Source organism: Pseudopodoces humilis, chromosome 11 (genome assembly GCF_049639895.1).
Source record: "Pseudopodoces humilis isolate 2021_Gansu_Grassland_sample_001 chromosome 11, ASM4963989v1, whole genome shotgun sequence".
Classification (NCBI taxonomy): domain Eukaryota; kingdom Metazoa; phylum Chordata; class Aves; order Passeriformes; family Paridae; genus Pseudopodoces; species Pseudopodoces humilis.
Window position 1 is genome coordinate 18,193,034 of NC_142210.1, and position 27,663 is coordinate 18,220,696.

Sequence of the window (27,663 nt, forward strand, 5' to 3'; positions counted from 1 at the left end):
TTTTTTTTTGTATTACTCTTAGAGTACATGCAATACACTTGCCTTCACAGACACAGCAGGGTTCCATGGAGTAGACAGCACATGTAGCAGTCCACCAGGATGAAACATCCCAGCAACATTCACAAAAACCCAGACACAAAAATTTAAGAAAAATTAAGAAAATTTAATGATCAAATGGGCTATATACATTGATGGCACATGACCTCATTCTGTTATCCCTTTTCTATAGCTGGAAGTTAAGTTTGATAAAAGAATATCTAGAGTCAATAGTACCCCAGGGACAAGGAAAACCAAGCCCAGCTGTTGTTAAAGTGCGTATTTGATGTGAGCACAGCTAACTATGCCCTGGGGTGTCAAGGGATTTCAGCCCATCAGACAGAATATTGTACAGGAACACCTCAAATTAAGAGCACAGGAAACTGGTATTTTAAATAATAACTGATGTTTTATGTAAGATATTCTTCCATCTCTTTCCAACATATGATCTTTTAGAATACTTTGACATTCTGAAAGGCAGAAAAAATTCTGCCTTTCACTTTGTATTTATTTCCTCACAAGATACTAAGTTAAAAGTTCACGTAACTACACTCATTCAAGTAGTGTATTCTCAGGTACTTCACTGCTTCTTCTGCTTAGTTCCTTTTTCCCTCTCAAACTCAGCTATCTGATTGAATATGTTAACTAAGTTCTGAGGCAGATTTCTTTTACTACTTTCTGCTTGTTCTGTACCATTTAATGACACTTCTTCATCTGGTTCCTTTGTTTTATCAGCCTCCTCATAACTTCTTTTTCTACTGTTAGACTCACTTTCATTTTTATGCTGCCTGTCACTATCATAACCTTTGTCACCTTCATGCGAACAGCTGCTAGAATATGACCTGTACCTCCCCCATGATCTGCCAGAATAGTCAGACCCTGGGGACATGTAATACCTGTCTTGACCTGAGCCATGTCTCTTAAACTGCTCTCTTCTCCACTCTCCATCCCTTTCAAATCTCCTGTAATAATGCATCCTGGGTTTATAATCTGATTTATGATACGAACCTGAAGGACCCCTCCAACTGGAGAAAAATCTCTCTGGTTTACTGTATTTTTCAGTTTTGCTATGACTTGGCTGACTTCTGGAGCTACTGTAAGAATCTCTTGAATCTTCAGACCTACCTCCAAAAGTGTCTTCATCATCACCTGAAGTCCTCGAAAAAGAACAGTGTCTGTCTTTCTCTTTTACCTCCATTTTTGAGCACGCTACGCTGTCCTGCCTTTCCAGCAGTTTTTCCACTTCAAAACTTTGGTTAAGAAAGGAAGCAGAGGTATCAGCTGGAGGGGAATACCACTCCTCTTTCCTATTCTGATCTTTATAATGGGAAGAAGCTCTAGATGAGCTTTTTTTGGAGCTGCGAGCAGACTCAGATCTATGCCGACGCTTTTTCCTACGTTTCTTGTGATCAGAGGAAGAGGAGGAAGAAGAAGCTGATACATCTGATGATGAATCGCTGGATGATGATGATGAGGAGGAGGAGGAGGAAGAGGAGGAGGAGGATGAAGAAGAAGAAGAGGAGGAGGAAGTCGATACTTTCCTTTTCTTCTTTAACCTAAAAAAATAATTAACTTGTGAGATGACCTTCAGTATCAGGCAAAAACTACACGTACAAAGCAAATCTGCATCCCCCAGCTTGGACTGTAAGGTGGGAACAGAAATTGAGCCTGACTGGCAAGATAATTTCAAATGTCATTTCTTCATCAAAAGATTAAATCCACTGAACATTTTGTTATGAAAGACCTCTTTCCCAATTTCACATGGCATTACGCTTTGCAAATATGCAAATATTGCAAAGTATTCCTTAAACAACTTCTCTTCTACACACACCTCCATTAAAGGTTGTATGCACTAAAAGGACACTGTGTATAAAAACATTCTGAGGGAAAAGCAGCTTACCCAGGGAGAAGTTCTCCCCAGCTTATTGTTTGCTGAGATGGATTGCTCACAGTGTCATCTGCACTAATTGCCACATAACCAGTACACTGAATGTAACAGTTACCTTTTTTCTTCTTTTAAGAGCTTACGCAATTTTTCTGCACTCGTTTCTATTTTCTTTGCTTTGTGTCTCTCTTCTTTGGCAGCTTGTTTCTCCCTCATTTCCAAAGATTTCTTTTTTGAACCCAAGCATCATAAAAAAGATTACATTAGTAGTGTTAACACGGGTATTAACCCCCATTCAACCCCATCCAAATGTATACACCAGGAATGTTTTACCAGGATTCCCAGACCAAAAATGAATATTGTTCAGGAATTTGGTATTGGCCATTGTGACAGGTTTATATTTAAGGGCCATATTGCAGTTTTTATTCCATTAAAAAATATATTTGACCAGTCATTGCAGTGGTACCCATGATCCAGCACACCAGGAAGCACAGAGCCCAAAAGATACAGATAGAATATGCAAAAAATCCCCAATATTACCAACATGTAAAAAAATAAGGAAAAAAACCCCAAACAACCAAAACAGAGAGAAGAGTTTGAGGGAACGTGTCATCATTATTGTAGTTTACAAAAGAAACATGGCAGAACCCAGTTGAAGATGAATTCAAGTTGGCCATGTTTGAATACAAACCGTTTTGTAACAATTTCACAGAGCAGTTTGATGCATAGTTTACGTAAGAAATCAAGTTCCAGGGGTTTGGTGGTGATGAGCAGCACCAGACAGCAGGCACAGCAGCAACAGTTCCGTTCAGAGGGAAATGCATTGGAGAAAAACACATAATCAGTATTACAGGAAAACACACTGCAGTTGTTTCAGTCATTCTACATACCAGGGACAATATCAGACTTATGTACTAAGTTACAGGTAAATGCAGGAGAGCATCTAAGCAGAAAAATAATCCTTAAACTACTTAAGTCCATAAGAGATCAGACTTCTGCCACTTACAGCCCTACAGAGTTGCTCTATTGAGATTGAGCAGAAGTCTGATTAGTTTTCAAAACTCAGCAACTGTCTTAACAGCTATAAGAAAGAAAAGCCTTCAATGCAGCCAAGGCCATGCATAGCAACAAACAACAGCTGTCATATTCTTTATCTGCTGCATCAATGACTACAGGAGAATGTCAAAGGAATAACATTTATCTCCTACTTGATGAGAATATTCTTCATCATTTTAACTGACACCTCTTTCTAAAGCAGCCAAATGCAGATACTGCTCAAATAACGTGCACCTCTTTATCTCTGGTGTAGCTCAGTTTTATCAGATTGTCCTATCTCCTCTTCCCCCTTGTTTCCACACATCCTGTCAGCATTATGGCTCCACCAACTGAAGAACTGCTGACTAAGGCCCTCTACCCCAGCCTGTGTACATCCTCACATGCAGAAGCACAGAACAACACAAGCCTGTTCCTCATTGCTCTACTTTTTGACCCACTCTGGAAGACAACACAAGCAAAGGAGGTAAATAAAAGGGAAAAGATGACAACTCAGATTAGCACAGAGACCCAGCAGGCTCACCTGGGAAACATGCTGCGTGCAAGGGAAGAGAGAAAAACCACCAGACAGCGGAGGAGAAAGCTGAGATATTCAAACTGTCTGCCCGCCCACCCTCCACCTCTTGCTGTTTTCATTTCAATTCCATTTTCATTTCCCTCTCATGTGAGCTCCCTGTGCCTCAGCTTTGCCTGGTGCTACTCTCTTTCTCTAAGTACCCCAAGGACCAAGGGTCTGGCCAGACTATGGTAACAATGTTTATATGGCTGGGGTAAGTGTTCTACACTTTGAACATTTGTATTCACAGAATGTTTTAAATTAACCTTATTAATCACACTGTGTGATGGGATATTCTTATCCCTACTTTACTCTTTCCCTGTCTCCACTGTCTGGCATTTCTTTACTATCCCAAAAGAGTGGAGTCACCAAGAGGTACCTTTCTTCTGGTAGGTACAGCCATAATGCTCACTAGAAAACATTTACTGTGGAGTCGGGAAGCAGAGAGTAAGACAAACCATCAATTTAACCCCTCTCTATTCAAAGGACTTAATATGATTTCTGATGTTTATTTATTGTCACCGAGAGCACCATATGAAAAGAAAGTAAAGAATCACCTGCATGTGCTTACGGAGTTTTGTTAAGGCCTCTTCTGCTTCCTGAAAAGTCTCATCCAAACTTAAAGCTTTTTTATAATAACTTTCAGCATTAAGCAGTTTCTCTTCCTCTTCCAACCTAAAATTCAAGTGATAATTCACATACAGTTAGGACACAGATTTTGACAGCTATTTCTTATTTGCAAGTATTTGTTATTTGCATTATGACACCACCCCTGCATCCCTCTGAGACCCTCTCTGTCATCTCAGCTCACCTCACTAACAACACAAAACAGTATTTCTCACCTTATCATCTCCTAATTCTGACCTGTAACACTATTCTCTGAAATATCAATTCCAGTTTCAAAAATACTGTCTCTCTCTTCTTAACACATGGGTTAAAAGAAACCTATTCCCTGAATATTCAAAACTAAAATTATTTTGCGTTAGAGTGGGTCACCAATATTTCAGCAGAGTAACAGAACATAATTTTGTTTCAAAACTTTTAAAAAAAAATAACTAAACAATCCTCAACCTTTTGGAATATATTCAAACAATTCACAGGACTTTATGCAAGCCTGATATCCTACCAGTGAAAGGGTATCAAGGATTAAAAAGGATACTGAGGATTAAACCTCAAATATTTTTCCAGGATTTTAACTGGGACAGAGGACCAAGTCTAAACCACAATTACACAAGGATGGCTATTTCCAAGGACTTTTATTTTTCTTTAAACACATAGCCAGGAAGGAAAGATGCCATTCTGCATCCTCACTAGAATGGTATTAAAAAAATATATTATGAGAAAACTTGTTAACAACCAACCAAACTCATAACCCCAACACTTACTGCCCGCCTCTTTCCACAAGGGTCTGACACAGGTATTTTCTTGCATTTCTATGGGTAGGGCAATTTTCTAAAGCGGTTTCAAAATCCCCTATGGCTTTGTTCAGACTTCCTTTAGTTGCATACCTAGAGCAACAGAAAGTTGTATATGAAACATATGATGCTTCTCTTTCACAAAAGGGAGAAAAAAATGAAACAAGCAGACTTACAGAGCTCCACGTGCTACCAAAGCTTCAACATTTTGTGGATCAATTTCCAAAGCCTTGTTGTACTCATTCATGGCTTCCACATGTCGCCCAACCTTAAAATAATCCACCCCAGCCTTTACACTGGAGAAAAAAAATATTTAGAAAATAGTATGTACTGTTAGTCTATGCAGATTGTTCTGTTACTCACAAATTACGATTCCAAACAAGAGACAGGTTAAAACTTGACCTTGTTATTGTGTACTTCACACTGGCACTTCAGTTAGGTGATATTGACCTAATTACACAAAAACGTATTGTCTTTAATCCAGTATCTTAAGGCACTCAAGAGCATTTCTGCACAGTGCTACTATATTACATTGTTTCTGATTTATGGAATAATTGTTTAAACAATTTCCTGCACAAAACTATGTGTGACCTACCACCATTAACCTTGAACAGGCTTAATTATATCCAAAGCTAAAAATCCCCATTAGAGTGATGGCACAAGGTGATATGGGCAGATGGTACACACTCAAACCAGCTCATCTCACACAAATATCCTGAGATTTTACATTTCATATTACCTGAACATTTCTTGCACATTTTCCAAGAGATTAACTTATTAGAAGAGAATCAATATAAGTTGATTTTCAGAGCAATTCATTACATACTTTTCTTAAAAATTAAAATTTAATTTAACATTATAAGCAACCTTTTCTGCAATTAATCAACATTGCAAATACAAAGCATAGTGTAAAAGCACAAGTAAATATCCAGGGCTGCTGCTCCATTTAACTGCAAAGACAGCAAGTGCACTTGTTACATCTACAGTCTGAAGCTTAAATGACTTGACAAGTATGAGGTCATTCAACACTCAATTATAAAACAGAAAATTGTGTGCTTTGTGTTATCACAAATCTTGCTCTCAACTCTAGAATGGGTCAGGATATTAAAAATATTCTAAGAACAACTCCCTTAAACCTGACACAGATTTTGGAACTGAATCTCAGGACTTTATCTGTCACATTCCCACTTGGCATATAGGTTTATTTTCAGTAAGATCCTGGTTACATTGCTACACATACAGAGGAAAAACTGCAGAAATAGAATCTGTAACCCAATCTAACAACAAACTTTGATAAGAAAAAGTATCACATACCATTTCAAGGCCCAAGATGCGGACTGCTTTTTCCTCAAGGCAGGGGCAAAATCTTCTTCATTAAAATTTTTGCTTTAAGGAACAAACAAATAAAAACATCAAGCTGGCTGTCTGAGTCTACAAGGTTAAGGTTACAGTATGCAGTGCAGTTGAAATAAGCCGAAAAATTATTTGTTCATGCCTTACTGCTCTCCCTTAGTCAGGTCTGTTCTTTCATATTTCTGAAACCAGTTTTTCCCAAACCATTCTAGACGTGCTGAACGGAACAAGTAAAACTGGAGTACATTTAGCAAAAGCATCTAAAGCCCACTACCTGCTCTGGGCCTAACATACGTAGGGGTCACAACATCAATCACAAAAGGGGTCAAACCTATTACTAAAATAAACACTGTGAATGAACATCTGTGGGAAGACATTAAAACCTAAACATCCTGCATTTCAATCCACAGATGATGACAGGAGCTACACAATAAATTCCATAAGTATCTGATATCAAACATTGTGTGTGGTAAGGTGTCTTGCTTATTCAGAGCAATAGGATTTCAAATGCAAATTTCTTACTCTAGAGGAGTTTGGTTTTAAATATTTAAGGATGTGTATGCTGCAGTCATGCAAGTGAAAACGTAAAAGGTTTAAGTGGTCTAGGACTCCCACTCACAAGTCTATTTCAATGGATTAGAATAATCTCCACAGAGCTACAGGAGAGGAACAATGTAAAAATCACTTACATTTGAAGACTTCTCAGCAAAGACGGTGGATTTGACTCACTTAGTCCCAGTTTTTCTGCTAAATATTCAACTAATGATGGATTAGCGAATCCTGGGGAACGATGCAAAACCTCTTCGAATGTCTCTCCTGTGCTGGCAACTTCCAGGCTTCGCCTTAAAAACAGCACCAATGTACACAAATGAGACCTCAGGCTCTGTACCCTACTTCATCATGCTTATGTTTAGAATAAAAATGCCTGTATGGTATCTGTATTACTGCTCACAGACTGTCCTCTTCTACAGGCATGTATTTCCTTGCTATTGACCAACCCTCCTGTCCTTTACCCAAGTGAGAAACCTATCTGGGCACCCACCCTGTATCTCCAGGACATGCAAAAACACTACAAATGTTACAGACAACTGTGTCCCCATTTTCTAAGGGGAATTTTAAAATGCTAAGAATTCATATTCCAGTCCCCCAAAGTTTTGAGGGTTTTTTTAATTTTTAACACAGTCCAAAAGGAACAACAGATATCTCACCTTGCCTTTTGCTTTCCTTTTATTTTTGGAAAGAAGCTAAAAAGCCAACCACACCTACATATCCAGACACAAGTATGCTAAAGAGAGGAACAACAAGGAGGACGTGATCACCCAATTAAATCAGAAAGCCCACTGAGGAGTGTAAGGGACAGCCAGCCTGTCAGAGATGCTCTTCAGACACCCTGACTGCACCCAGCAAATGCAGCCAAACAGCACATCCTTACTTATAATGCAGTGGGAAGTCATCAGAGGTGATCACGCCCAGTTTTGTACTGGAAAGGTTGGGTGGAAGAGCTGAGCTGTAAAGCGACACCGCCAGCTTCTCGTGGTAACGGTCAACATCCTTGAGTGCAGCTGCAGAAACAATACAGGTAAGGATAAAATTACAGAAATGGCTCAAGCCCGAGACAAACTAATTCCTGACAACTTCTGCAGCTACTCACCTCGAATAAGATCACCTGTCTGATAGTAAGACAGAGGATCTCCATGGTTGCTTTGAGGAGGCACATCCCTCACAGGACACAGGGCCTGAAACAGAACAGAACAGGAATGTCATAAATGAAGCCATAGGGTTGGCGTTTTTTTCTTCCCCAAGACCAAGCCAAAAAAGATTATTTTAAGCTTAATGCACATCAGAACTGCAATTCTTAAAACATGGCTTGGTTCAAGTAAAAATTCGTAAGCCCACAAATGATGACCTTTTCAAGCCAATAATGTGGGTGACAGCAAGACATGTTCACTGGCTGAGCAAACTATTTCAAGCTGCCCACAAAATCAAGCACTACCCACCATCCCAAAGCTGTTTCACCTTTACACATTCCACTCCATTAGAGATGCAAGAGACAACAAAATGATGTCAAAAATGAAGTATTGACCAAAGCTGTATCTTACAGTGATTTCCAAATCTGCAATTTCCCGTATGACACCACTTCCCAGACAAATCAACACCATGAAAAAGCCAAATTCACGGATAGAGGTAATCCTCCCAATCACGATATCGCCACGCTCAATGTCACGGAAGAACAGCTCTCTCCTCTCCTCCCTGGGCACCTCCAAGAACCTCTCCAGGGGTGGCATGACAGCGTAACACTCTGCAACAAGGGCACAGCCAGTTACAAACGGCCAAGCTACATCCTGAGATCACAAAATATTTCACGACAGCAAAACACGTGAATGATTTTTGTGTTAACAGGAAGCTTATGTATTGCCCATAAAAATCAACAGGAAAAATTTGAAGCCTGCTTTTAAAGACACCGTAAATTCAAGCGCGGTCCTTATAAAGTGACGCGCCCCCAACTCACACACCCTCATTCTCCTCGATGGTGTCCTCGATCGGCCCATTGGGTTTCCACGAGTGCGCGAACAGCAGATCCGCCTTCTTGGCGATGAAGCGCTTTATCTCGGTGTCGATGCTCGCCCTCTCTTTCCTGGGGGAAGGAGAACGCGGTGAGTCGCGCCCCGCGGCCCCTCACGGCCCGCCCGGCCGCTGCCCCGGCGCCCCTCACCAGGCGGCCGGCGGGGCCCCGCGAGGCGGCTCCGGGGCGGCCCCGGGCGGCGGCAGCAGCCCGCGGAAGTCGGGGTTGTCGTGCTGCTCGGCGCGGAGCAGCGACAGCAGCGCGGGACCGTGGTGGTTCAGCGCCTGCCGGAGCAGCTCCCGATCCATCCCGGCGCCACCGCCGCCGCCTCGCCCGGAACGGGAACCGCCGCTCGGGCAACGGCGACAGGGCGGGACCGGGCGGCCGCAGCGCCCCCGGCGAGCGGGAGGACCGCGGTGAGCGGCGGCGGCGCTGCCCGCCCTATTCGCGGACCCGTCTCTAGTTTATAAACAGAGAGTCATTAAAGAGAGAATAATTAAAGTACACGGCAAAAATTACACAGGTTTTCCCAGCGGGAATCCTGTCCGGCTCGGCGGCGGCCCGTGCAGGCAGTGCCCGCGGCGGCGCTGCCAGGAGGGGGCGCTGCACCCCCGCCGGCCCCGGCCAGGAGCGCCCAGAGCGGGGCACGAACCGGGGATGTCACGAGCCCGAACCGGGGATGTCGCGGGTCCGAACCGGGGGTGTCATGGGCCCGAACCGGGGATGTCGCGGGTCCGAACCGGGGGTGTCACGGGTCCGAACCGGGGGTGTCACGGGCCCGAACCGGGGGTGTCACGGGCCCGAACCGGGGGTGTCACGGGTCCGAACCGGGGGTGTCACGGGCCCGAACCGGGGGTGTCACGGGTCCGAACCGGGGGTGTCACGGACCCGAACCGGGGGTGTCACGGGTCCGAACCGGGGATGTGGCGGGTCCGGCACCGCTACGTTCTCCGAGCGCTGTCTGGAGCGACCCTGGAACAGCACGGGTGGTCTCGGAGGAGCTCGGGCAGCGCTGCCGTGCCGGCACCGAGTTACGGCAGTCGAGTGCAGAGAATGGAAACGGAGCTGGGCCAGAGGCTGGGCACAAGCGCACTGAGGAGCTGCTGAGGGAGCTGGGGGAGCTCAGCTGGAGAAAAGGAGGCTGGGGGAGCTTTTCACTGTCTGCCACTCCCTGACAGGAGGGTGTGGCCAGGTGGGGTCATGCTCTGCTCCCAGGGAACAAGGGACAGGACGAGGGGAATGGCTTCAGCTCTCCAGGGGAGGTTTAGGTTGGACATTTGGAAGAATTTCTTCATAGAAAGGGTGATTAGACATCAGAACGGGCTGACCAGGGCGGTGGTGGTGTCATGTTTACGAAAAGATTGGAGGTGGCATTTGGTTCTGTGGTCTGATTGACAAGGTGGTGTTGGGCCACAGGTCGGACTCGATAATCTCAGAAATCTTTTCCAACCCAACTGGTTCTGTGATCCTGTGAGTAAAGGAGAGGGCGTGAGGCAGCGGCGCGGGGCTGGGGCTCAGCTCCGCAGTGCTTCTAATCCCCTTTCCTTGCTCTGTGCCTGGCCAGGGTCCCCTCGGCACAGCCCACAGGTGACACCGTGTGCGGGCAGGGACGTCCTGGCTTTACTGGAACAGGGAATGCGGGGTTCCCTCGGGAGAAGGCGAGGGCACAGCCACGGGCCTGGCGCCGGGCTCGGCCGCCCTGCTCCTCAGAGCTAACTTTCGATGCTAAAATGACACTTCACTCAGGAGGCTCTTCATGCTAATCACCTCTCCAGCTAATGGAGAAAGGTGCTTAAAACCAGCTGGAAATAACCCAAGCCTATTAGAAGGATCACAATTTTTCAGCTCCCCAGAATAATTTGTCCCTGGCATAGCAGTTAATAATTAATTTTAAAAGGGGAGGTGGGTGGGGGAGAAAACCCACTGCAAACAGCATAATGTCACTTCTCCCTTCAGTACAATACTGAAGAAAAAATAGCAATGTGGCTGTCAGCAGATCAGGGACACGGACTCCTCTAGGAAGCAGCATGACTGAGAGGGCAAGGATCATATCAAAGGCTCTGGTCTCAGAAGCTCGGTTCAAAGCCAGCAGGGATATCACTGGTGTGGCAGACTTGGGGAAGACACTGGAAGGGCAAATGCATATTTTAGTTTCATTTCATGTCACCCTGTTTTAATATAAAATAAGATAAAGGAGGCACAATGCTTACTATGTACCAAACAGCTGCCAAGATTTTGATTTAAAGCCTTCCTGATCTGTATGAGACCAGGTGTGCTCTCAGATTGCTGGTTACCATGGTGGGGAAACACCGTTAACAGCAGATGGAAATTTCTAGACATTAAGACTGATTAGACACAGGTTGACATGGGACATTTAATGCACCTACATGGATCCAGTGCAAGCAGGAGCCTTTCGTGGATGAGTTATGTGGCAAGTGCAGTGTCCTGAGCCATGTGGCACAACTGCAAATAGCAGCAGTTTTATTTGAGGGAATGGTATTTTGAGTAAGAGTTAATTGGTGTTGCTTAGCAAATACAAGAGCTAAAAAAAAAAAAAAAGTTGTTTAAAGCATGAACTCTGCTTGTGTAAGCATTTCTCCAGTCTCATATGCAGATACACACACGCAATGTACAAGAAATTAGACATTATGAGTAAAGACTTACAGTGTGTTACAACTTCTGGACTTAAAACTGCAGAAAAAAATCACTGTGAAAGCACAACCACCTACAACAAATTACACTTACAGAAGTTTTCTTCTTTGTATAAAGTCAACTACATTTCGGGAAATTCAGTAATTTATGACACATTAATACACAAAAGGTAGATTAGTTGCCCCTGAACATGAGGGCTAGCTTCATATTTAAAGTGATGCATTCTTTATCTGGGCCAATCACATCCTAAAATTATCTTAATCAAGCAAACTAAATTACCCCAAATAATTCCAGCTTCAGAAACAGCTTTGCGAGAGCAGAGTATGTGACTGTTAACTTGTAATTTTTGATTCTGTTGTTCAGGCTATAGTAATAAACTGGGAACTAATGTAAGACTGACATATTGTACGTTGTTCCATCTCATGCAGGGCATGCATAAGCTTTTGCATCCTTTTCTCTCACAGGATACTTCCTGGATATTCACTACGATTTTAAAAATATCTTTCCATCTTTTCAGTGGTGGAAGTTTTGTGCTTTACTTTTCATTCTTTGCTTGCTTTATTTTAGCTGCCCAATAGGAAATTTTTTTGATAAAAGAGAATAGCAGCCACCACAATTCAGACAGGAATAAAGATAAATGGAAGAGTTTGGAGTAAAGCCAGGGCTATATACCTTGCTCAGGAGATGCCAGGCCTGAGGATGGGGCATGCTCCATATGCTGTTAATCCTCTGTTCCATTGATTTACGAACTGCCTGGATGAGTAGTGCCTGATCCTCTCTCTGCTAAGTAAACAGGGTGGGCAGGAGTGTCCTGATTCAGCAGGAGAAAGCGATGTAAGTCAACATCTCATCCTTCTGGAGGAGGAACACTCCCGATGCATTTAGACCAGGTGTGTCTGAGCACCCTCGATGTAGATCTTCCGACAGTTCAGGTCAGTGCATGCTAAAAGGCAGCTCACAAAATCCATCCTGCAACCTTTAACCCCCACAGTAAAAAGATGATGAATTTACACCATGCCGGCCTTGAATCCAGGGTCAAACTCACAGGGATACTGCCCCTGAACAACCCAAACACTGGTAGGCAGGATAGAACTTCAAAGTGGGTATGTGAAATACTAAACAGATTTTCTAAATACTAAACAAATCCAGTGAGCACAGCTTGAATGCAACAAGGTCAAGCTGCTTCTCAAATGTTTCCAAGTATCCAATGTCACTGAAACTTACAAGAAAATCTCACGCAGGAAAGGATTTTGTGCCCAGAGTCAAATTTTATCACTGACAAAAAGATTAAATTCTCAAAGATCATACATGTCGACGTATTATTCTCTGAAAATTTTGGGCACATTTATCTTCAAATGCCTGTTGCAAATGGGAGTGAAATATTCAACTCAATATGTCTTTTGGGCTAAGAAGGAGGAAGCTAATAGTAGCAATGAGAATGAACATGAGGAGTTGTACTTCCAGCTGTATCATTAGACTTATGGAAAATTCTGCCAAAAGCAGTCCTGCTGCTTAGGCTTGCTAATTTATGAAGCAGCAGACTGTCCAATATCCAAGGTATTATTTAAGCTCAAGACTGATGAAGGGACCCTCAGCACAGAATAACTGCTAGCCAGTTAATAGCTCTACTGTGAGGAAAACAAGATGTCTGCAGGTATAATCACCAAATATGATGGGAGAAGTGTGAAGACAACTCCAAACTCAGAGTGATGGAGCAACCCAAGTCATGGCCATTCAAGCATTCCCTTTGTAATGAGTTCATTGTTCAGTCCAGTTTTGGCATGATCTGTAAGAGAGTACGGTTTCAGTGATGTAAACTTACCTGAAATGTGCTCAGCACCTGTTTTTGGTGAAAAGGACTTTTGTACTTCTCAGATTTCTAAAAACATGTAGACAAAGAATAGTCAGTTGCAAGTTATAAATATGCAAAGACAGACTGTGGAAACTGCCCAGGCTCTGAATGAATAGTTAGATCCTTCTGGAGTACAATGGAAATAATGGTTAAGAAATGTCAGTGGAGACCCCCCTCTGAGTCCTGTGGATTTCTGTCAGGCTGCGGGCAGTGGCACTGCTGAGCCTTTGTACGCTGTGAGTTCAGCTTGTGCACCCAGTGCAGTGTTTTGTGCCTGCAGAGCAGTGACAGGTGCTCAGAGGCTTCAGGTGAAACGGAAAAAGTTGCTGGAGGAAACGCTGCCCTTGACATTTTTTTTACCCTAAATATGAAAGCCAGGCTGTGTTGAATGGAAGTTTGCTTATTTGGCAGGAACCCCAGACAGGCAGCTTAGCAGCAATCATGACACAGACAATATGTACACACCCACCTGTACAGCTTGTGATACATCTAGAAATCCTGCCTGCAGAGCAAATTCCTGATACATGGGGGCTCAACAGCAGGTACGCTGAGCAGACAGGTTTTTGTGAGGTTTTCATGGGTTTTCCAGCTTCTAACACTCCACAGACTGGCACCAGCAAGCACGTCCTGCTTTATAGCATGGGAGAGTCATCCTGGTTTTCAAGTTTTAGAGTGATTGCACCTTAAAGCAGCATCAAAACTTTCCTGTCAGCAGAGTAGATCACTACTTAGAGCTCAAAATTGCATTTCCAGAGTGTAGCAAAATAAAGTGTGAATATTTGACCTCAAGGTTGCAAGCACTACAAAGAGATCTTTAAGCATGCAACTTCTCTTTGTTATTAAGTCTCTCATTTGAAGCAGAGCAATATTCATGTTTTCACTGTAAAATGATTTTTCCAGAAATTTGCATCTTTATAACTGTCTTAGAACATGTATGAACTTTCAAAAGTTGTTCAAAGAAGTCTCTAAAAATATTTTGAAGATCTAAATCAGTTGGATTTCTTCTATTTCTGGTAAAACAACCTGCTTATTTATGTATCTCATGGTCAATTGCTCTAACATTCTATTTGTGCAACATGTGCAATAAATACTGCCTAAAAAGCAATGTACGAAAATCTGTTGTTTTCTCAATTGCTATCAAGGAACCAGGCATGTAACCATCGTCACAAACTAATTAGCAGCCTCCTCATTTCTTTTAAATTTGTCACTATTTAAACTACACTAAAACTAAAAAGTTGAAACTTCTTTAATTAACTTATGAAGAGCTAAACAGTTGGCAATACAAATTCACAATACAGATTAATTATCTTCATGTTTGCTCCCATTTAATGCATAAGCATACCTTGAAAACAAATAAAATGTACCAAAATTAATTTTGTCTTTAGCAGGTGAATCTCTCATTAAAAATGATAAGATGAATTGGTGTGATATGATTTCCAATTAATTTTTATCTCAATAGAATTTTCAGAAATACAGTGATTAAGGAATACTTTTAGAAACAGAAAGAGAAGTTAATTACAGAATTATCTGGTTGATATAATTCCAGTAAGTAACAGCCATAAGTAGATATTCATTAGTCTCTCAACAGATCAGGTTTGTTTTTCCTATCAACCAAAAGCAGAGGCCAGATGGAACAGTGGAATGCCAAACTGATGTATATATATGATATTTGTTTGTTTAAACATTTGGTGAATTCCTCACAGTGTTGAATCCCAAAAGCTGGAATGATTTGCAAGTAAATTAACAAGCCATGGGGGAAAAAAAAGATATCTGCTCTGAATTTAATAATTGTCTTTAGGTTTGTAATTTATTGTTAGAGGCTTCCTGTTTCTATCATAAAACTTTTTAAATCTGTAAAACCTGTTGCCTGATGTTCTTTTGGCTCAGTGAAGAAATTAAAAAGGCTGAGACAAAAACAACTGCCACTGGATTATTGGGCAGTTTTGTGCCTCAGAGAGATTTTGGATGGAACTTTGGGGACTCCCACTGACTTCAGCAGGTTTCAGGTCAAGCATGAAAGACAGAAATTGGTAACTAAACTTGCTTTCCCTGCTGTCTATAATTATGATTTAATCAGAGCAATCAAGTGTCAAAGTCCAGACCTGGTTTGGCTGGAGCTTCTGGAATATAAGAAATATACAGCTGTTGATTTCCTCTTGATTCTTGCCTTATTAAGGCAGTTGAACAAAATAAATAATTACAGGGAATAGAGGCTGTGAAACAGAGGAAAGTCAAAAGCAGAAAGAGGAGGAGGTAGCTTGAAATGTGAAAAAAATAAATACTACTGTGAAATAAAGATGTGTATGTGTGCAGGTGATGGCCATGACTTGTAGCAGAAGAAATGGACCCCTGCCAAAAGTACAGCAAGGGCTAGAACTGCTCTCTTACAAAACACCCCAAACCAAATCAGAAAACCCCAACCTCCAATACTGTGTCCCAAATCAAATAGAGAGACAACCTGAAATGCAAGTTATGCATTCCATGCATTTCTCTTTTGTAGCACATTTTATGACATTGATACCAAATTGCATTTTTAAAGATATTGGCAGCTAAAATAATAGAATATACCTAAGAAGGTATAAAAAACCCATAAGTTAGGCATGTAAATACGTTTGTGATTCTGGCCCAAGAATGGATGATAATTAGTATACCACAAATTAATTTTTGACATATGTAAATGGAATTGTTTGCTGTCACAACTAATTACAGATGTAAGTCTGTGCTGATTTGATTGGGAGTGAGAAATAAACATACAAATCTAAACCACTGATGTCTAAAACTCCCCTCTTGTAATTGTGATGATCTGATCCTCCTACAACTGGTAAATATATACATGGGAGACTGTGTGTATGTGTGTAGGAGAACAGTAAGTGGGAGAAAGAAATCCAGATTTTTCCATCTGTACAAAATGTCAGCATACTGTCTATAAAAAGACATCAACAAAATCCTTGTAAGCACAATTCAGGCTACTGGAGTTCTAATCTGTATCTTCAGTGACAGTGGGGTTAATCAAAGCTCCAATAAAATGTTTCCTTAGTTGAGAAGCTTCAAGGAAATGATGTAGCACTTTCAAAAATGCTGTAAAGCTTGGGTAGCACCAGATAGCACATGTGCAATTGAAAGTTTAAACAGAAGGTTAATAGCCCAGGAAAAGGTTGGTCCTGAAAAGTGACACTTCAGGCTGGTATGGTTGAAGTGCTCAGTTAGCCCCCACTGCCAGAATGTGCCTCTGAGAAATTCTAATGACAGTCAGGAAAACAGGTAATTGTCAGGTCCTTAATGCTACCTGCTATTACTTTTTATTTTTTAGTTCTCTAACCTGGTTTGTAATCTCATCATGCAAATTTAGCACTTCATTTCTTTAAAGATGGAAAAGCCTGCCTTGTGTTGGGAGTGATCTCAAAGTACTTCTAAAAAATATGAAGTGCAGCTTTTCTTCATAATTGGTTAATTTAAATAAATTTCAGCATCCAGAGAGAGATCTGATTCCTGCAGTCCAGAAGAGGTTTGGAAATTTCAAAAATGGGGAAGCGTTTTTATGAGGGTTATTTTGGCATTGAGTGCTCAGATAAAAGGAATCTTTCCCTACCCAGAGCTAGAAGTGCCTTCTTGTAAGGATGATTTACAGGGTTAGGTGGTCAGAGACTAATCAGCTGTGGCAAAGTGTTGTCAAAAAACTTCACTCTACCAAGAGCTGGATGTAAAGGGAGGATACATGACAGGGAAAGGACAGGGGAAAGTAGAGAAGAATACACAATATTTTCAGTGAGACCAAATGAATGTATCAAAACATAACAAGGGCTATTGTGGAACTCTAAGATGTAATGGCAGGCTCTGAGCATTAGCTCCTGCTGGTGCCTAAAATGGACCATAACCCTCTGTATTCAACTTCAGAAACTGCACCTCACACAAGTGAGAGATGAAACAGTCATTTTGGTCTATAATAGCTGTGTTAGAAGCCAGAAAGAGGAGAAAACAGTAGCCTGGCTAGTCTGATATAAAAATCCCCCCCTTTTTTTTTTTCCCAAAGTAAGCATATTATTACTTTGTATTTTAAATTAATGATCATAGAGAAAAATAAATATATTGTAAAGTAAGAGAACAAGAGCTGTTTAGCTTCACCAATGCCTGAATGGAAATGCAGACACTTTTTTGTAATTGCAAATAATGCAGACACTGCTTTGTAACAGGAAAAAAAGAAAGCCATTATTAGCAAAAATCTGTAGATTCTTTAGGTGGAAAAATACACAGCATAAATTGTTTACATTTTCAGTGGGGAGCATCCCTCAGTGCATCAAGCTGTCACACAGCTTAGCAGCATGACACATCTTAGTGATTAAATGCTGGCTCCCTGGCAAAACCCAAAAAACAAAACAAATGAATTTTTCAGTGGAGAAAGCCACTGTTCTCTTGTACAGTGGCTCTCACAGCTGAAAAGAGGCAGCAGCAGGGTGGTAGAAATCAAAGTCACTCAGCAGGTGAACTGTAGTTTGAATGTACCACATCATGATGTCTTTATCTGCCTTTGGTCTCACTCCTCCATTGGGGTAAAATACACCATTGCTTAGAAACCAAAGTTTGATTTTAATTGTTGACCATGCAACATTTTGGGCCTTGGAAGGCTATTATTACATGCCTTCACTTATTTTTATTTGGAAGTCCCAAACCAAGCAGAGTTAACCCAGTTACTCAGATGCATGAAATCAGAACAGTGACAAGGCAAGAGCAGCAAAGGCCACCTGAGAGTGGAAGAGAAGGTGAGCGTGACAGGAGTGTCAGGATCAGTGATCATGCAGGTGCTTGTATGTGACTCATCAGCCAGTCTGAAAAGCAGAATTATCTGTATTTCTTGCAAAGTTCACACTTTGTTATGCCCCAGCTGTTCACTGTTACCAGTCCCACCCATACGTTGCCACATGAGGAGTCAGCTTAGGCTTACTTCAACTGGTAAAAAACAGTTGATTATTTTTTTGGGTGACTTAGTAATGTTTACCAACTTTTGTTTTCTTTATGCTATTTGCAGTTCCAAAGGGGTCACATTCAGCAGCTGATCATGAAAAATACTCTTCTTAGATAAAAGAAAGCAATAAGCAGTCCAGCACTGTCACATGGGGCTGATGAAATGCATGAGCTGACACTTGACAGGACAGTGATTATCCCAGAGTTTAATAACATGTTAATCATCTTAAGAGTCATTATTTTCTCCCAGGCACGTACTCCCACAGTGACATTAAAAAAATCCCCAACAAAACACACCAGAGGGTATTTCTATAGGGTAAAACATCAAAAGATTCTGTCTATGAAAATGGTCTCTTCCCCTGTTCTAGAACACCAGAAAGGTGGTGCTCTTTTTGTGCAGCTCTGTGCTACTCAGCTGTAGTGGTTTAGAATAATGATTTTGGATATAATTGCATAGACGCTTATTTACTCTAAATATAATAATAATGTGAATGTGAACATGCAATGTAGTCTCAGCATATGAACACAAACAGCAAAAACTTCCCCCCACATGCCTTATGCTTCCTGCTAGGTTGCACAAGTTCCTGTGGAAAATCTGTGTTTGATTCATCTTTAGGTGGCATGCCTAGCTGTGACTTCCAACAGAGCTGTCAGTGCCAGGTGCAGCAGTGGCTTTTAGTACTTTTTATCTGCATTACCCGTGATTTGAGGTCACAACTACGTTCACATATGATACCAAACACTCTGGAGACTGTTTTGTTTTAATTTTATTTGAACCTGCCTGAACTAGAGGTGGGATATGAATACTATGGGAGGTTGTAACGGACTGTAAATGTTAGAACTGGGCATTTTCAGTCTGAGAGTATTCCTTAAAAGAGTGTCCAAATTCGACAGACCCATCTAGCCCACAGGAAGACTGCTCCTTCCTGAAGAAGCAACTGAGCATATTTGGTAAAGATGGTCCCACTGGCACACATGGTAAAAGAGGAATGAGGAAATGACAGGAGCTTTGTCTGAAGCCCAAGCAAAGACAGTGAGACACTTAGTGCTCCCATGAGAAAAATCCCTAAGGACCAGAACAGAAAGTCATTGAGTTATCAGAAAGTCAATCCAGAAGGAAAGCCAAAATCTGAAAACTCCTAAACAGGAAAGATAGACATTATTTTTTAAATCTCATTTCACTTTGGAGTTATTATAGATAAAGAATTTAATTACTGTAGATCCTATGCTAATACAAATGACTTACGGGTTTTGAAGTCTTTGTGGGATTCTCACTCAGTGTAGATCTAGATGGACTCATCTGGGAGATGGGACTGGTCCCAGGGCCTGCCATGGGCCTGAGCTGCACTTGTTTGGAGTGTACTGTCCCCCAGCCAAGCATTAACAGCCAGCCCCATCCCTGCTGCTGCCTCATAAGGCACTTACACAATGTAGATTAATGGGAGTTGGTGAGAAGGTCATGTCCTGATACTAATGGAAATGAATTATTCCCAGAAATATATTTAGTCTAGACTGTGTCCAAGTCTTCAAGCAGTGACGTTCAAATAGTTCCCTGCGAGATTTTTACAAGTTCATTTCTGTATCACAGTTTTTATCTTGGTGTTCAGCTTAAATTTTAATTTCTTCCTCCTTTCTGCCTTAGAACATTATAAAGAATTCCTCTTATTTCTTGCTGCTTATCCCATTTGTAGACTGTTGGCATGTTCTTTGTTCTCAACCACTTAACCTTCTTTTGAACCAGCCTATAAATATTGATCCATTCCAACCTTCCCTTTTTGTCTATACAAAAGTCCCTCTGTAGTTATTTCTGCCCTATACTGAATGACCTTCAATTTGTTGGTTGTAATGAGCTACCTAAAAACACATGTATTCTGCTGAAAGCATTATATGGAGATGAACAATGCTTCCTTTTTCATGCTGCATGGGCACAGGCATTGCAACAATTTCTTAGTCCTTCATGTTACTCCTTCCCAGATTTGCCCCTCACAGGAAGTAGGGACAACATGAACTCCTTTCCTTGAGATTAACTGGCATTTTTCCAGGTTGAATTCAATTTTTTTTTTGCATTTCATCAAGATTCTAAGACCTCCAAGAAACAGATTATTTGCTTCCCAGTTCCTTTCTATACTTCTATACTTTTCCCTAACTCATCCAGAGTTCATCCAAAGCACATGCGGGAGGTTTCATTAATATGGAATTTACTTCTTTGTTCTTAGTGACTGTATTTTCCCAGGAGCTACAAGTGATCTCTGCTGTAAAATTAATCACTTTATTCTAACCCAGCATTCATCCATTTACCAAACTGCATCTTGACGTTACTCTTGACTCACCATTAGCTTCAGGAAACAAACAACTGTTTGGAAACATTAAAAGGTGTCATAGCAGTTAAATCTTATTTCAGGAATGGAAACATCTGCAATTTTGGTTTATATATGAACAGATGTATTTATGAAAATGAGTATGATTCACTGCACAGATGAAAATTTTATATTTCATAGTCAGCATTTCATAGTTCATATTTCAATCAGTTTTTGGTAATAGATACTGCAGCAACTGCTGCTTGCAGCAATAGGTCTGGCAAGCTTGCAGCTGTAATCAATGCCATAATACACTGGGAATCCATAACATAAACTGCCCTGGATGGTGACCTAAAATCAAGAAGTTGAAATACATAATAGAAATTAAAAATAGAGGAAAATAATGTAGAGGATTTTTTTCCCAGTTCAATTAAACTTAAAATGCAAATTCCTAATAACAAAATCTGTCTCAGTAGTCATAAACTACTTCTGCTTAACATCATCATACAAAAAGAAGCCTGAAAATCTGTTTAAGGGAGTTATTTTTAGATGAGTTGTCTGTTGAGAAGAAATTTTCCTCCCATATTCCCACCAGAGCAAATTAGATGCCACTGAGCTTTGGAAGCAAGGTCCATGGCCACCTGCACCCATCTGGCCTTAGTCTTAAATCCTTTCTTGGATTTAGACAGATAAGGCTCCATGTAGCAAAATCCACTATTTAGGGCTTACAGCACCTGCTAAAAACATCTGGTTACTGCTATCTAGAGCTCAGAATCTTCTCTCTTCATTCTCATGTTTTTCCTCCAACTTGTCCTCACAAAAGGTCACAGAATAGAAGTCCTGCCTTTTTATTAACCTGGTATAATCCTATTGATTTACCTTGTGTTCAACCCAGTTAATTTCTATTTACCCTTTTGTGATTTGTTTCTCTCAAAGGTAATAAACCTGTGCTAACCATTTTACTTCCAGCTATTATTTGTTTTTGCCAAACACCAGGGGAGAAAAATGAATGGTGTTCTCCTGTGCTGTGCCTCCAGGTGATGCAGCACAGCTCACAGAGAGCTAGGGCGATGCTGCTGGACTGTGCTCCTGGGATGTGACCACACTGGGTGACACCTGTGGTGGGTTCCTGTCACCCAGTCCCTGGGAACACCTGCACATACGGCTCTAGATGGGCTGTGACATAATTCAGGATCCTCCTTTCGATACACAGTCATATCTATGATACTTCTTTCAGTTTTGATATGCTTTTTACACAGAAATCCTGCCAGCAGCTCTCTGTGGCAGCCAGTGCTCTGTGAGGAGAACTCATCACTGTGACCAGCACTGGACACTCAGTGCACACAGCACTGAGAGCTTAACAGCAACCAAACCACTTGGTGAGGTTCCAGATCTGAGGTAATGAAGAACACCAGCTTCCCAGGCAGACTCATCAGCTCAGGAACTTTGTGTTAGAGCAGTTTCACTGCTCTCTGTTTCTCCGTGGGGTGTAGATGCACCCCTGGTGACACCTGAGCATGGGAAGTTCTTTCCTGACTGGGACTCTCTTCTGTGTCAGATGTAACAGACAAAATCAGGAGAGATCAGGACATATGATAATGTGATCTGTAAACCTCTGGATCAAGGATATGTTGAAGTGATGTTGAACAGGGATGTATTGTTAAGGAACGGCCTCTGCATTTGCCTGTGATCTTTCTCTGAGTGTGTTTTGCAGTGTTCTGGGACCTCCTCAAACCATGCTGAAATCCCCATGCATTCCAAAAGCTACATCCCACTCCACAACATTTCTGCTAATACTGATCTGGGAAGGCCAGAATTTGATGACAGCAAACACTAGTGAAGTCACAGCACTCAGGACAGCAGTGATTTTAGCCCAAATGCATTAGCTCACAATTATATTTACTGCAAAACATTTACATGAAACTGTACCCATGACTAATGAGGTGTAATTCAGTGTTCTTTCTGTATAAACTGAATGTTCTCGCTAAAATCCAGTTTCAGTGGATATCTGTATCAGTTATAACTTTTTCAGCCATTTAGCAGCAATTTCAGCTCACTGCTGAATTTGAGGCCCATGGCTTAGAGCAAAAGAACCATTTGAGAAAAGCTAATATCAGGAGTCTGGTGTTAGGTGCCAAAGTAGGGCTGAAATGTATCACACTGTGACTCCCACATTACCCTTATTCAGCTCAGGCAAACACTCCACCAAGGAAAAAACATACCTTAATCCTGTACTGATATTATTTTAATTAGATCTGCAGCAAATAGCACAATATATGATTGCTGACCCACTCAAAAATAGCTTCAACTACAAGTAATAAGAAACAGGTTAGAACAGGGCATAGAGCCTGGAGATTTTACCAGGCAGCAGATCAAACAGCTGAACTCTTGACAGACTCTGCTGCTTCCCTTTGCCTGCTGTTTCCTGGAGCAGCAAATTCAGGAGCCAGTTGTGATTCACTGCCCAGTTCATCCTCACAAACCATTAGTGGCATGCCTGAACTTCCAAAAGTCACAATGGAAACAGAAAAGAAAAAAAAAAATCCAACTCAGAAGTCTCCTGTGTCTCAAAGAATCATTGCCTTGCACTTTCTGGACATGTTTTTATAATGTGTATTTCAGGTGCTTGACAGGCCTCTGTTTGACATAAGTTTGGGTGGAAAAATGAAAAAAAACCAGCTCTAAAGATGTTCTCTTGCAGTTATTCCACTGAATAAATATTTTTATTGTGACCAAGCATCAAATGCGAAGTGCCATTTCCTGAGTTCTCGCTGAGGGCTTTCAAATTTTCTTTTCTTGAGAAAATCAGTGTGATCCCCACAGTTCCACAGGGAACTAATGCATTTTACTCTGGCAAGAGCCACAAGGAGATAAAGCTCTATGGGCTCATATTTTTGAAACCATTTTCCTCATTGATTTTGTGCCTTAAGGAATCCAGAGTTCAGGATAGCCTTTTGTGTGCCACAACAATGAGGCGACCAGCCGGTGACATTTATAAATCCACTATTAATTGCTTGTATGCCTGGGCTCCAACGCTTAAATGCTTTGAGTCACGTATCTAATGAAGTCGAAACTAAAACATACCAACCATGAGGCAGAGGGGAAATCATCATAAAGGGATGAAGAGCCAAGCTCTGCTGGCTGCCGGCTCTCCAGGCGCTCGCTGATTGATCAGCGCAGCCCGAGGCTGGCGAGGGTTACCTGGGACACCTCTGCTGCTCCTCCTGCTCCCAGGAGTGTCACCAGGGCACTGTTCTCCTCCACAACATCTTGTTAATGCCGGGTCCCAGCTGTGAGGAGCAAAGATGCCAACAACAAGAACTCACCTCTCTTGCTGATGAGCAAACTCTTAACAGGAGTCCAGCTCCTCGGATCTAATTATGGACAAAAACTCCCTCTCTGCCCACTGTGAAGAGAAATAGAGTAAATCTTACCTGACTCAGAGCTACAATTTGACTGAGATTATTGTCTGCTGGAGACATAGAATACATATTTTTTTTTCTTTAGGTACTTTAATGTCTGACTTTTTGATAGTTTGCATCTTTAAAATATTTAAAATATCATCAGTGCTTTGAAATTATTAAACCAGAGAAGAATACCATGATGCCCAAGGTCCAACTTGTTGCACAGAGAAATAAAAAAAAAATATAGCCTCAGGGAGGTGAGAGCCCTGAACTTTTCAGGAAAATTTTCTATTCAGAAAATCCACAGAGAAATATAAATTCGTACAAAAAATAATAACATAACAAAAATATAAGCCTCATATATCCACAAGTTTCCCTGCTGCATTTAAGTCTCTTATCTTTTGAAATAAAACTAAACTATTTTAATTAACAAGGTGGAGGTATTGTAGAAAAATAAAAACATTACTTATAAAAATAGTACTTCTTTTGTACAGCACTTGCAATTATTAGGTCTCAAAGTAATATACAGAAGCACGATGATCCTCAGTATCTAGATGAGGAAATTAAGGTACATAGAGGTGATATCCCTTGCCTAATACCCTCCAGTGGGTCAGAAATATCAGTGAAAAGAGAAGATTTCAAAACATTTACATCACCTTGATGTGTTTAAGAATTTCAAAAAGAAATTACTGATGTTCAGGTCAATTCATAACCTGGAAATGAAGTTCAGGTTCCCAAAATGAGCATCTGGCATTGCCACAGAAATTTATCTTCCTGAGCTAGGTAGAACCTAATGTGCCAGGTCTGTTATACAAAACTGGTAAATATTAGTGTTTGTCTTCAAGAGATACAGTTATAATCCTTTTTTTTATCAAAAATTCTTTCTTATATCTTCAGAATTTCACAGTTTTGGCTCCCTTGCTGTTAAGTCCACATACATTTCTTAAAGTTTTCAAGTAACAGCTGCCTCAGAGATCAAAGCCGGTCAAAATACCAGGGGGTGCTTGGAAAGGGTTGTATTCTTTTTTACTGGTTTCCTGTGGTTTTGATCAAAGTACACAGAGAATCCCACTAAGCAGAAACTGCATTTAGTGGGATTCAGCTCTATTCAGCTGAGAAATAGGAAAATAATCTCCTCTAGTTTGTTGAATGCGTAAGTCTGTGTTTATCCTCTCTCTGTCTCTCATCTCCATTTTTTCCTACAAAGTCTTCATTCTGTATGAGCAAACTGAATGGGTTTGGGGCTGTCCCTAAACCAGACAAGGTCACAACTGCTTCCACTTTACCTTCTCCTTTATGATCTCTATTGCCAGACTCTGAGGCTGTAAGAGCACAAGGAGGAGCTGCATCAGAGGTCCTCAGCAAAGGCTGGAGAGTGATTGTTAAAGCAGATGGCACCAGGCTTTGCTTTTGTGAGCAGAAGTGTTACCTCTCTGCATAAACCCACATTTCAAGGGCAGAATAAGATGCTTAGGAATACATCTTGTATTTCTTAGGAAAAGGTCCAGAAGGCCACTGTCGTATATGTTTGAAATGGAAAAAAAAATAAAATTCTTTATGTGACTGCTCAGGTTCACATAAACAGAAAATTAGCAGCCAAGAATATGAAATAGATTTTTTTACAGCTACTTTATTTTCTGTTGCCAAGTGTTCAAACAGATCATCAGAAGCAAGAGAATCTATAAGTTTCTTTATAATTTTGGAGTACAAAGGATGATTAGATGAGAAAGCAACATTGATATAAGATAAACAGATTCCCTACCAGAGTAATTACAGCAAAGCAAAAGATTTAACACCCTATTATTTACTGAGAAGAGTTGCTTGTTATCAATTAGATTGAAATACTTCTAACAATTTCAAATAAAATGTAACAAAATAAACTCAAACTGAACTAAAAGAAACCTGAGTTTTTCTGCATTGGTTTAACCATCCTAGGTGAAACTAATTTAATTACACCAGTGCAATTCTATGATAAAAATAGGGCTATAAATGACATGTTCATTAAAGCCATGGGAAAATGAATGGAATACTAATGAAATTAAACACGAGGGCAAGGGCCAAGTATATGCATCAATCAGTCTTCATAAAACCCATAATCTGCTCCTGAAGCTAAATAAAACACACACGTGGTCAAGGTCTCTGAATTTCTGGAAAGAGTAAAAGTCTGAAGGCTTGACTGTTAGAAAAAAAAAAGCTCAATTTTGTGGTATTAGACCAAATAAATAATTCTTGCAGAAAACAGTAATTTATTATTTTTAAACAAACAAACAACAACAACAAAAACCCCCAAACAACTAAGCAAATGACAAATTCTAAATTTAAATATAAATTTCAACATTTCCTGTGAAGGTAAATATTAATATTATAATGACCAAATGGAGAGAAAATTCCCTTCAACTTTTCAATAACTGAGAAGAAGCTTTTTGGCCCATCTATATGAAACTCTCCAGGCCAGCAGCTCTTCAGTGTCAGGCCAATTCTGTGTGTTCCTAAGAGCACAGAACTCCTTGGAGCACATGGGACAGGGTGGGGAATCATGTGGAGTGCCCACATGGCACAGGATAACGTGGTGATGATGTGAGATGGGGGATGTGACTACCTAAACTGGTTTTTTAACAGTGGCTTGGCAAAGAGAGGCATGAATAATTCTGTATTCTGGCGTGCAGAATGGTTCTTTGTTCCATGCCTGAAATTCAGGGGAAAAACCACAGCTGGCCAAAGGGTGAGCTCTGGCCTGGGCAATGCAGAATGTGGCAGAACTCCCTGCCTTGTCTCATTTCTGGGGAGGGAATGCCATAGAACACAGTCCAGATAAAAGTTTTGATGTTGAAATTACCAGCATTTCCCAAAGGAAACAAATTCTTCCCGAAAATTCCCAATGAGCTCTTATTATGTGCTGATATTGAAATGTCAGCACAGCCAAATCACATTTTTCTTATTTCATTTTATCTGTGCCCCTAAATTCTCCCTTTTCCATTTGGGATCTCCTCCTCTTGTCCTGAATTCAGCTGTGACAGTCATTATACAGCACTGCAGTGATCTTTTGCCCTCTTAAAGCTTTTCCTATGTGCTAGATTATTACTCATTTATAGTTAGATTGCTACTCACTTAGAAAGGGCCTAATTCTGCTTTTGCAGTCTCCTTAATTGGGAGACATTGCACAGAAAATATGTAAGTGGTGAACACATAGGGAGAAAGAGAAGGTCAAGCCCAAACTGATGAGGTTCTCTAGAATAAAAAAGGAGTTATATAAATAGACAATTATATTTTCTCATTAACAAGAAAGTTTTTTTCATTTTCTTTCTGGGTCTTTGAATCTACTGTAAGAGTCAGTGGGAACTTTTGTTTTCACTGTCTAACTCTGGTTATTCTCAAAAACTTCTAATAGAGAGTTTAGCTTGCTATTTCCTTGTGCTATCAGATGGAGAGCTCTGTGATTATCTTGCTGGTCAAGAGATGAAAACATTCCTTAGGCTGAGAGCATTTCAGCCTTAATGCTGAGTGGTCAAATTTTGCTTGCAGGTTCCTAATAAATCAAAGGCAACATTATCACAGTCATGGGAATTAGACATGTTGAATCCTAATAAATGAGAGGAAAACAAAACCTCAGGGGGTTTTAAGAATGTGGATTAGTTTAG

The 27,663-nt window shown here is 41.0% G+C and overlaps 1 protein-coding gene across 1 annotated transcript; it reads right to left on the minus strand.

Moving 5' to 3' along the window:
- Positions 1–142: 142 nt before the first annotated feature.
- Positions 143–9,182, minus strand: TTC14 (tetratricopeptide repeat domain 14). The gene is made up of 12 exons (XM_088061006.1): positions 9,012–9,182; positions 8,812–8,933; positions 8,398–8,597; positions 7,950–8,034; positions 7,731–7,860; positions 6,988–7,140; positions 6,260–6,331; positions 5,122–5,241; positions 4,916–5,038; positions 4,088–4,205; positions 2,040–2,149; positions 143–1,592 (listed from the first exon to the last, which is right to left on the minus strand). The coding sequence occupies exons 1-12, from the start codon at positions 9,167–9,169 to the stop codon at positions 617–619; spliced, it is 2,367 nt and encodes a 788-aa protein (XP_087917132.1). The 5' UTR covers positions 9,170–9,182; the 3' UTR covers positions 143–616.
- Between the last annotated feature and the right edge of the window lie 18,481 nt (positions 9,183–27,663).